At 34.0% G+C, this 12,344-nt stretch overlaps 1 protein-coding gene across 2 annotated transcripts in view; it reads left to right on the top strand.

The window, feature by feature from the left end:
* The window catches only part of LOC124533440 (probable GPI-anchored adhesin-like protein PGA55), a 46,198-nt gene that overhangs the window by 14,044 nt on the left and 19,810 nt on the right, over nt 1-12,344 (top strand). The window contains exons 1-2 of one of the 2 annotated variants that reach the window (XM_047108696.1): nt 2,888-2,967; nt 12,134-12,210. In XM_047108696.1, the coding sequence (XP_046964652.1) occupies nt 12,147-12,210 (64 nt within the window). In that variant the 5' untranslated portion in view covers nt 2,888-2,967; nt 12,134-12,146. Of the gene's footprint in view, nt 1-2,887; nt 2,968-12,133; nt 12,211-12,344 lie in introns of those variants that run through there. The other variant, XM_047108695.1, reaches the window with a different exon arrangement.

Raw genomic sequence — 12,344 nt, 5'->3', positions numbered from 1 at the left:
ATAAATATTACTACATCGTAGCAAGGTTACTTCGATATATATAAATAAAAATGAACAGGACTAAAAATTTAAGTAGGACGTCTTTTTCTAATTATAGGTGTTGAAAAGGGACAGTAGGTCTTCCAAGCCAATCTGCTACAGTGTATGGATTATACAGAACTATTAATACATACTATAGATGAGACAGCGAGTTTTCTTGTTTGTTTGTTACGTCTCCCCTAAACAAAAATCATGAAACGCTGTGTACCCGGTACTGAAAAGCACACAAGCTACCTGATGCCTGCCACCGCCACACGTGGGAGAATCCAATGCTGTTAGTGTGTAATTATGTGAAAATAATACATTGGATTGGTTGGTTGATGATTTCGTTTAAATATGTTTCGGGATTATTGAAACCTTGATAATGAAAGTGGAAGCCTTATTCCATCCAATAATTATCTAGTTATTAGGAATAATATAAAATTGTTAAAAATGTTAATTGTCGTACAGAAAGATGGATGATAATGGCTTCGTATTGTTTTAATATATTTAATTAGTTGATCGGAATGTTTGAACGCAATTACAAAAAACTGGAGATGAGGAGCATTCTTAACACTTATTTACTATCATGTGGTTCCGTACTGTTTTATTATACTTTAATTCTTTCGGTAGAGGTTCGATTAATCTTAGCTAGCTATCGGAAGTTTATTTTAATAAAACGGTATGTGGGTTAATTTATTAAAATGTGTTTTTGATATCTTAATTGCGCTTACGTTAAATGAAGTTATTGCTATTAAATTCGATTATGCTTATTACAATTAATTCATTCTTAGAGTGGCGTTGAGTAGGTACTAATTAAAGCCTTGAGTCTAAGAAAAGGTCGTAAGGCTAAACCTTCTTCGATTTCAAATTTAACACGCTAATATAACAAAGTGATTCGAGAATAATAATTTTATTAACTGATACATTGTTAAGTGTTTGAAACTTTACGGAGCCTCGCAATTAGCAGGTGTTAAGTTAGCCTAATCGCAAAGACAGTTATTGTCAAAAACTGGCAAGCAAAATTGATCCATCAGGACACGTACCAAAGCTGGTAATGCCTTGCTCTTTTAACGGATCATATTATTTTAAAAGCACGGTTGACAGACTACGGTTAGGCGCAGGATACTCCGGCTATTATAATTGCACATGAGAAATTATACTCTGTTGTATTTTAAAAAGGACGATAATGGCTTGGATGATTTTTGCTTGGATTGTCATTGCGCTCGGGGTTCAAGCTGGCAATAATAACATCCTAACTGGGTCATTGACAACGCTGCAGCGGACGTTAAACCTGCGTTTGTGACGATACCGAAATTGCAAGCGAAGGGATGTGCTGTCGTGACGTGTTTCCTGGATAACGATCTAAACGTCCGAATATTGAAAGTCGCATTAGTATTATTACCTCTCACATTATATACTCGTATAAAGGATTTTATTAGTAACATTTAAAATAATACCTTGAAATCAATTTGACAATGGACTTAGTCAGGACTGTAACCGTGACCTTCATTGGGTAATTTAGAATTAGAATTGAGATTAGTGAGTAATGTAATGGTAAACATTTGTTCCTTCTGTTTTAGTGCAAATTTGATTCAAGTAGGAGCAGCGAGCTGAATCTACCAACTGAACCCTAGTCTGCAGCAAACATCTAGTTAAGAAATAAGTTATTTGAACATTTTGAATTCTGTCGATGCGGCGAGCTGTGTTCGACTTCCTCGGTTTATTTTTAGTCATAAAAAGATCACGTTTCATAAAGTTTTTGCCATTCGAGGATGCCTTCGACATTCATCGCGATTATTGTTCAATTATGCGCATTGTTTCATCTATAATGGTTTATTAAAATAGGAATATGAGGTTTTCGCTATTTTACAAAAATTCCGTGTATTCAATTACGTACGAACGTTGGTCTCAAATAAATAGATAAAGTTCAAGGTTAGTTTCGTTGTGACAATAGTTCGATTTTATATTAATTAAGATTTGCTGATTAGTGAAGCATAAAAGGGAATTATGTATACATTTGTACTGAATGTAAGCAGTAAGAATTTAATTAAGCCTAATGCGATATGGGTGCATAATAACGGTGCTGTGAATTAATAACAGTGGAGCGTGATGATATAATAATTCAGCGATAATACTCCTAGTGTATATATAATTAGAGTGGCTTTGTTTACACTTAGCACAAGTTGTCGGGACGACTGTCACGCTGTAAGCTGGGAGGCCTGAGCTATACGAAGTAAATACGAAATAAAGCGAACGATTCCGAACGATTCACAATGCGATTAAGAGAATGGAAGACAATAAGTATTGTCTCTGAGCGCGAGCAAATTCGATATTGTTGACGTTCGTCACAGACCTGAGGGCATTGTGGAAGTGGCAGAGTTCAGCAGTACGGGTACATCATATGTTAAGCCTATACACCGATAAATAATCAATTACGTATTTAATATTCAACAAAAACTGAGATCATATATACAAGTAAGTACGAATTAGTTTGTTACATCGCCTAAATCTACAGCCTGCTTAGGCTGCGATGCGTTCCCGATTGAACTTCAAATATATAACGCGGGTGAATCGTTGTGTTATAAGAATAGGAAAAAGGCAACGAACGTACGTTTCAATTAGATCGCGATAAGTGATAATTTTTTAGTAGAATTGATCCTCGGACTAGTTTCGTCTTCCAATGTGTCTGACAAAAAATAACTACATAGAGGTCGACGAGTCAAACAAATAACAATATGAAACTTCTCGAATATTTCCAGTTCTGAGTAGTCGTCACCCGACGTCACAATTAAATATTGCAGAAGTATTTGCTCTACGTATTTTATTTAGTCAGGTGTGGAGAATCTTCAGTTAGGAAGTCCTCATTTTAGGTTGTGACGAGATTGTCCGGGTGGCGAGAGCCTTCCTAGACGTGTCGTGTGTCAAGTGGATTGAAGTATTTGGAAAGTGAGTCGTTATTTTTATTCACATATTTGCGACAAAATTATTAAAGCTTCTAGCATCAATTGTCAGATAAATAATGACGATATCATTGATTGAACGAGTGAATGAAAACCTGGATTGATTGTTTTATTGTTATCATCAACATGTTTATTTATACTTGAAGCGGTTTGTTTTATGACACAATATGAAAATTGTTTTAGTCCAACGATACTGGTAGCTATTAGGTGTCGCTACGCAAAAAAATACGGATGAATAATCAAAGGTTTTGAAAAACTTAATCGTCTATGAAGTATTTAGCTTCGATAGGTCATTGTCACGTTCGGTAGTCTTCACGGGTTTGACACATATTAAAAAGAATAAATTATCTAGTTAGAGAATTTTACTTTTAACTTCTGTATGAGGAAGTTAAATAATGTTGATTATGAAAAAAATATAATTGGATTTAATGATAATAAATTGATAATATTTATAATCTTGTAACTTCAATTATCTTTAAAATAACGTAGTTTTACCAAAGTTATTTCATCTGATGTAAGAATGTGAAATATTACGCAAGTTAACAAGTGATATGCTTCAGGTCAATCTTCGTTATATTCCAGATTGTAGTTTATTCCCCACTCGACCATCATGTTATTACGAGCCTTTGACCTTAATAGGGGAATATAAACTTTGTCAATCAATACATTTAATTTATGTTAACGGACAAAGCCTCAGGTATTTCGTTGATTTGTTTTAGGGTATGCAAATGAAATTAATAAAATACCACGCTTATATATGCTACCATACTATCTACATTCCGAAGCGATAGTGGCTTTAAAAGTAACACAAAAGTCATAACTTTCTGCGCAAGGGAAGAGGATATGATATACAAGGCGATAATTTTTAATGTCGTATATTTACCTAAAATATTTATACATGAGGCAAATCAGCCATCTTTTGTTAGGCACCCTTGATAGTCCATAGATATTGGCCCTGTAAGAAATGTAACCCTTCCCTGACATCGCCAATGCGACATAACCCAGAAACCAACATGTTACATCACTGTTAGCTCACTCACCCTTCAACTGAAACACGACATTCCTTAATATTGCTATATGGGGGTAGGTATGGGCTCGCACTAAGCCCTATCAGCAATTAATATATATTTAAAATTAGGGCGAATGGGTACGAATCCGTAACCATCGTTACAGCAATCCTCGTTAAAAAATAGTTTCAAGTATGGATACGTGCAAATACCTCGGAGCTAGTTCAACCTGTTGCAAAAAAGAGCTAAAAAACCCGTTGCGATCATGAGATGAGTCAGACGGTCTTCGCGATCGAGATGCGTAATCGCCGTGCATAACAAATAAAAAAACATATTATTAGGTAGGTATTTATAATATCTCTCAAATTTATTCGTTTAAAGGAATGCATACCCAATGTTTTTTTTATCTTTTTATTTAGTTTAAAACATTCAATCACTGATGTTTTTAAACTTTGCAACTATTTAATTTTTTTTCTGAATATTTAATTAAATATAATCTTGTTAATTAAAATAATTTACTACACTAATCATGATCAGCGTGGAATTGTGTCAAGAGTAGTGGGGTATATAATTTACCCGCAATTCACAAAAGTAACCAAACCTTTCCGTTCCCCTCAATAGGAATGACATACTTTAAATTAGTTTCCAGATAAAACTTAGATAATTACACATATTAAATATTTCGAAATATACGAACTACACGTATATTATATGAAAATGAGGTGAAGTCAAATTAAGAACGGTGTCACAAATGTGTCAACGGTAGTTGGTTTTTATTATTAGGACAATTACCTATAAATAATATTTTACTAAAATAATTATTTTTGTTTTTTCGTAAAGATCGATAGATTATATTGAAATGTTGTGTTTATCAAATATAATTGTTCAATGTAAATTATTTTTAATTTGACAATTAATAAGATTTAAATTAAATCAAATGATCTATCGATAAAAACAAAGCGTGGCATTAGAATTAAGATTTACAACCGACAATTAATTTAAATAAAACAGTGTGTCTTTCACCTGAGAAGAATGGTACCTTTTAGAATATACGTTTCTCGGTGGTAGTTTTATCACTATAATAGTATAACATTATTCGTTGTGCTTTTATGAGCATATTTGAATAAAGTAGGTATATCTTTATTTATTTCGGAATATAATTTGACGAAGTCTTATTAACGAAATCGTGGACAAACTAATACCAATATCTATATCCCTTAACAACAACGAAGGGACGAAAGGATATAACAGAGGTATACGATTTTGTCGTAAGTACTTACTCAAGGTGTATCACTATACGGCGTCTCTTTAGTTTCCATATATTACAAGAGTGCAAAAAATAAACAGACACTTATCATGTATCGTGTAATCTAAGGATAGAATCATCTCGGAACCAGTCGAACGTGTCTCAATTATAAATAAACCAATAATAAAAACGGTAGTCAGTAGTCCGGCGTCCGTCCGCAGACGTAACGCAGGTAATGTGCCGTGACGTCATCGAGATGAGCAATGCCTTGCGAAAACATTTATATTACCTTCTACAACCTTATTATTGGCTAGACGACTAGTATGGAAGGAATTCCATATTCGATCGATCAATCAAGATATACTTCGATCAATTAGTCTTAAGTAAGGCTTACAAATTACAAGATTCAATCACAGGGTTAGAAGTAGAAGAAGAAGGGTTAGTGTAGATTATTTTGAGTAGGACTATGATGGATTGTGTGTGTTCGGTATTTATACGAAGTTGATTTCGTTTTGATAGCATTGGAAAATGAAGTTGCAAGCTTCGCCAGACTCTATCGATATGATACTTTATTGAATTTCTAACTTCCCGATCCCGTTTAATAACTTTTTATGTAACAAATTCCATTAATATTAAGTTGAAGAGGATATGTAATGAACTCTGTTTTTCAAACATTACTATACGGAATAGTCATTTGCAGGAAATAACGATCATTATTATGTTATCGTCTGCTGTTTGGTCTCTCCGATGGCACACGACTGAGCTTGAGGTTCACCTATCTCTTTCCATTGACCGCCAGTCATTTTGCGTATATCTGCATACCACCTAGTTCGAGAGCGACCTACGTACGCTTTTTACGACGTTGTCTCAAGTCAAGAACACTTCTACTCCAAAGCTGAGGTTTTGCGACACATATGGCCAGACCACTGACACTTCAGCTGATGGCATCAGATGATATAGATAATAATAGGGTATTATTGTTACTTTTATATTATTTACTCGCAAGCAAACATAACATAAAATGTGTATTTTAGCATTACAAGCTTGTTCATTACCGGCAAATATATATTTCATGGACATATGTACATAGACTTATAACAACAATATACGAACGAAAAATTAGGTCAACGAAAGTAAATAAATTTTATAAATATAATAAATAAAATCAAGGAAACTATAAGAGCAAATAAATTATATAATCTTGTTTAAATAGGAAGTGAACAGTTAGCTGGTACTCATGCTAAGCCCCTACATCATTTCACTACATGACATGACTACGCGGCTGTTTGCTTACGTTTAAGCTGAAAGCCAGGATACATGGGTGTCGAGACATTGTCGAATAAACCGTTTAAAGCTCAAGTGAAGTTCGCCGTAAGTGTCGTTCACGCAGACTTTATACAACATGTTTAGGCAAATAATGTTATATTGGTTTTCGTCCTTTACAAATACGCGATTTTTTATCAGCAATTGTGGTTTAGTCGTTAAATTATATTCTTTAAATTTTAAAGCCATGATTTATTTGAAAAAATGAATTACCTAATATCGAAGGAACTCAATACTCGCTTCCTTTGTTTTTACTAAAATTAATGTATATTGTCTAATGTTATGGTAACTAGACTAATATTATGTTAAAATGTCCATACAAAAGTGAGTAATATTGTCGATTTTTAGAGGTTCTTACGGTTAATACACAGATACCTATTAATTCAAATATCTCCGTAATTTATGAGAGGGACAATTATTCAGGAGGTTCAATATTTTTAGCGTATAAAGGCTAACAATATTGAAGAAGTAAAAGAATGTTATAATAATATAATCTCAATACTGACTGTGTAACCAAACAACGGTTACAAAGTTATCCCACTCCGTGTTCGTTAAAACTTTGAGAGCGGTACATACTGTAGATTAGCACTATTCATGCGCTCGTAAATTCATAAATATTAAATACCATAAACACTTCGTGAACGACATTGTCGTAAAAACTAAAGTATATTTATGTGTCAAGAAAAACAAACAGTATTAAAATATTAGCACATTAAACAATAGCAAAATGTGTCATTATTCTTAACATCTTTTGTGTGCAGGCTTAGCTATTCGTCTTGCGGTAATTCCACAGAGTAAATACGATCTGTTTGTTTGGAATATTATCTTTGATCTTCTATATTTGCCGGTTATACTTCAGAGTTGTCAATATTTGGTGCCGAATCATACAGACCCAATATAACGAATCACAGCAATTTTAATTTTAAAAGTTTTTGAAAGCTTTAATAGCTATCTGAGTTCGTATTTGCGATGTAAAGGCTGAGCATACCTAATAAAATATAATGTATATTATATATAAATGTAGCTGCCTCTGTTTTTTACACTAAATTTATTTAAAGCGCGTGAATAATTGGATGTAAAACTAATTACGGAGCTGATAAAATGTCATTATTGCAGTATAATTGGAAAATATCAAAATAGACTTTTTCGCTATTGTCACAGGATGTCCAAACGAGTCTGCAAAAAGCAAGACCGCAATTTCTAATCAAGTCCTGAAAAAAAAAATCATGATGGCAATTGGTCGCGCGCTCGATTCTTTTTCGATTTCACGGTGGCGCCAAAACCGCTAGCTCCGCGTCGTTATTCATTTTTTTTCACACTTTATTGGGTCAATGATCGCCGAAAGCGGCGACAATCTCGGAATGTGTATCGCAAATTTTCCGGTTTTAAAAAAATAAATAAACGGTCTCTCGAAAACAGGTACAATATAATGTACGGTACCTTTCTTTATCATTCCGGATCGGAATTTTATTTTTCATTTAAGGTTTAATTTGTTTACATTCTTTTTTTTATTGAAATGATAGTATGAATCGAATTTTATAACTGACTAACTCTTTAAGATTCGTCATTTATGTTTGTGATATGTAAATAAGTGTGTGTGCCAACACAGACTAACTTGAATTGACTTTGACTCATACTCGATTGGCTCTGGCAATAGAAGATCAGAAAAAGATCATGCTAACGGTTTGACGTGCTTTCCGAACTATTTGAAGTGTAAAAAATCCTGTTTGAAAAAAAAAACATCGAATCACATTAAAGCTAAATTAAATCTCGTCATAATAGACTTGAATAATATAATTATACTTTTAACTATCGTCAATGTGTTTGTATACAATGCGATTTGAAATAATAACTCTTAAATCTATCATCGATCTGTTATGTAAACAAATCAATGTATGATAACAAATCTATGACACACAACAATGAGACAATAATGATGATTTCCTTCACTAAAACAAACTCAGTAAATGTGTTTATTTATATTCCGTCGCCGGAGACTGTGTCTCATTGAAGGGCTATTCAATCATTCGGATTTCTCTTCTATTCAATACGTTTCCTAGCTGCCTACTCTTTAGAATGACTGGGCCGGGCAAGTGGATTAAATGGAATTGTTGTTTTGTGTTCATACAATAACTGACGAAGGCTTTCGTGTTGTATAATAACATAGAGGCTTAGGAATCTCGTGTACCATTTTGTAGATGAAGCTTTATCATTTGCCATGTAAGTCGAAAAGGTAAATTAGCTTCTTGTTGTAATCCGTATTTTATTGAATTGTATTGTAAATTGTACAAGTGTAGTATTGAGCGGATTCTTATTATTCTGATTTTGCCCAGCGGTGGAAAATTTAGGTTTTGGTACTAATGTCTTGTAAATTTTGTCAACCTAAAAAAATATTATTCGTTTTAGTAATGGAATTCAATGCTTACATTTGATAGTCACATAATGATGACCTGATGGTGACTCAAAGTTGACCTAACGGTGACCAATAAATGTAGATAGGATAACCTAATAGTTAATAGAGCGTTCAACTTACTAACAATAATGAAGAAATGAGAAACGTAAACCGTCGATATTATCTTATAAAATAAATTATTTCTGTATACCCAAATGTAAATACTTATAATCATTTCAGATTTACAATAATAGGTTTGTTTGTGATACAATTGATTGTCCATGCAATATTTATTAGATTTACCTATTCTACACGTGTACATAAGAATTTTATAAAATGTTTCGTAACTATTCGTTTTTGATACAATATTCTTATTTCAAACTTTAAAGTATTCTTTTATTCAAATTCTATTCAAAAAATTGCCAGTAACATCAAAATTAAGATTTATTAACTGTTAAATATGCATCCTATTTTACGGCTTAAGACTCTTTTGTAGAGACGTGACCGTTGAAAAAGTCCACGCAAATCTCCTGAACTTTCACACGGAAGACCGATAGTGAGTGTTAGCTGCGATTATTCAATTGGGAGCGCGCATTGTAGAGATTGGAAAATGACAACCGGTCGGACACCCGCGGTCAGCGCGCGCCGAGCACACACCGGAACATAGGCGATCACAAGATATACAAAGATATATTCAATAGAGGTTAACAACAAAAAATTCCTTATCGTTGTAAAAAACACTTCATCGAGCAATAAACAAGGTTTTAATTATTATTTAAAATATTATTAAAAATAATTGCAAAGAGTATGGGCTATGGGACTAGAAAATGTTGATTGCTATTATATAGAATATTATTTCTGTCCGATGTGAATATCAAGCTGTATCTCTATCGGCGTCCCTTATCCACTGTTATAATTTACATTTATTTGCCGAAAGTTACAGTCTGGTCAACATGTTATTTATTAAAGAAGAATACCCATACCCCATAGACAACGAAATAATTGCGTTTAGCAATTTTGTTATTGATTGATGCGGGTACAAGTGGGTTAGGTTTGACAACACTAATATATCCATTCATATATGTAGATTTGAAATAAGTCTTAAATTTTAAGTGACCTGTGCGACCTGCACTGTTGGCTAAGCAGGCGTTGCCAACAGTGCAGTTTTTAAATATAATTTATTCGCTATTTATGAAATCTATGAAACCACCGATTCTAAGTACTCCAATATCGCTTTGGGTTATATTAGTGCGTTTATTGAGATATTTTATTTATTATACTCAATAATTATGATGAGACATCAGGACGGAACATTGATGGCGAGTATAAAATAAAAATTGTTATATTTTCAGTTAGTATGATTAACATTATTTATTAAATAGTAAGTCATATATAATATCACGTAGTTGATAGTTTTGCATCGCGTATAATATCTCAAGCGTGCAGTATAAACGCGGCTTCTTCCGCGTAACACGGTTCCCCCATTGTGATCGATTTGTTTCCATCAGATATGTGGGACATGAGATCGATCGGAACGAGGCTGATGAGCGTCACTCTTCATTCGGCCGTCTGGCCGGCGAATTGATGAAAGTGGAGTGACGGATGTAACTGTCAATTGACTTTTTTTGATAAATGTACTTTCTAATATCGTGTATCGGACGTGCCGTGAGCGCGTCGACGGGGTTGCTGTCTGTCATGATTAATATCAATGTACGCGGATTATAAACAGTTTAAACTAGTTTTGGACGTTTTGATGAATCGCCCAGTGCTCTTTGCTAAATTAATTTTTATTAATGATACCGAGTAGGAAAGCAAACGGTCGCATGCGTACTGCGGATTATAAGAAGTTAACCTAGTGGTTTTTCCAAAAAAATCAAATATGCTATATCCACATGCCTGTTGTTACACTGGCTCACTGATCCTTTTGAACGTAAAAAAACAATCTAATATCATGCGGTAACTGATGAAGCCGATATTGATCCAGTCCGGCTATCATATCCTCATTCATCCACCTGGAGTGAGCTCAAATAAATAAATTGAGTGTAAAATTTAATCCATATTTGTCCATTACATATACATATGCAGTTTGTTTTAAGACTAAATTATAATCACCTACGGAACCTTAAAAGGTGCTACAAATCGGAGAAGTGGTTTCTGCGATTAGTGCGTTTAACCACAATAACTATGTAATAATTACTCGCATATAATGAGCTGTGTTATAACGAGACTAATGACAGTTCTATGATCTCGATTAACGGACACAACAACCTGTTATAATTAGTGCGACTGGTAGTCGGATTAACTGCAAGCGGATGTTGTATTTAAAAGTAATTTTTGCGACCGTATTCATTCGATATTATTCTTCTTATGACAGTTCGCAGACTGACTCGTATTTTCTCAAATTCAGGTCTTGAAATCGAATACGTAAATGTAAAAGTAAATAAAAATGTAAGCGGAGATCTGAGTCTAGATAAGACAGTTATGAAATGTGTTGTTCTATAACCTGAGCCGAGATGCCTTCGCCCGCAGACTTGCTACGTATTGTTGGCCTCATCGCCTACTGTGGCGCAATTTTTTTGTTATAAAATATAATACGAATTTTGTAGGGTATTTTTCAAAATCTGAGTTTTAGTTTTGCTTGCTTTGAAACGCTAATTAATTAATATGAAGTCGATGGCGAGTAAGAAGATTCGTTATTTCTTAACACTTTTTGTATAAAACGTAATTTCTCAATATTTGAAGTAAGAATTTCTCGCTCGCCTGTGCGCTCCTCGGAGGTACGATACTTATCTGTATCTTGGTTTACAATGTTAGTTGAGTACAAAGCAATCATTACGTGGCGTTATAGACGTGCCTGGCACAGGAGCGCGTTACGTCAGGATAGGCTGATCTAGGCGGTCAGCCGGGGGTCAGCGACCCCGCCCTTGCCTGCGCCTGCGCATCTCGTTAGCCTTTTTTTGCGATGCATCCTTTCGAATCCAGTTTATCTCGAAGCGATTACGTCTAGAATTGCAATGTTGTTTTATTATTGCATACCCACGTACTGACTTATTGATTGAGTAATTAGATTTTGCAATAATACTGGCGATTTTAACTTTTATTATTTCTTTAATGTTTATATTCAACTCGAAGGTAATAATAAACATCCATGGCTTTATCTCAAGAATGTTGTTCATTGTTTCAGGTCGAAAGGCGACATGGCGTCGCCTGGACATTTGATTCTGATACTAGCTGCGCTTTACTTCAGCTCGTGTACTGCAGGTGAGTTAATGTTCCAATATTACAATAGTGTATCCGTCCCATCTCTGTTTCAATGTTACTAGGTTATTTGGCATTCCAAATTTGAAACATTTTAAATCTCGAAATCAAGACAATTGGCAATTTGGATTTTGAAT

The sequence above is a fragment of the Vanessa cardui genome, chromosome 11 (assembly GCF_905220365.1).
Source record: "Vanessa cardui chromosome 11, ilVanCard2.1, whole genome shotgun sequence".
Taxonomy (NCBI): Eukaryota; Metazoa; Arthropoda; class Insecta; order Lepidoptera; family Nymphalidae; genus Vanessa; species Vanessa cardui.
This window is presented reverse-complemented; position numbering and strand designations above follow the sequence as displayed.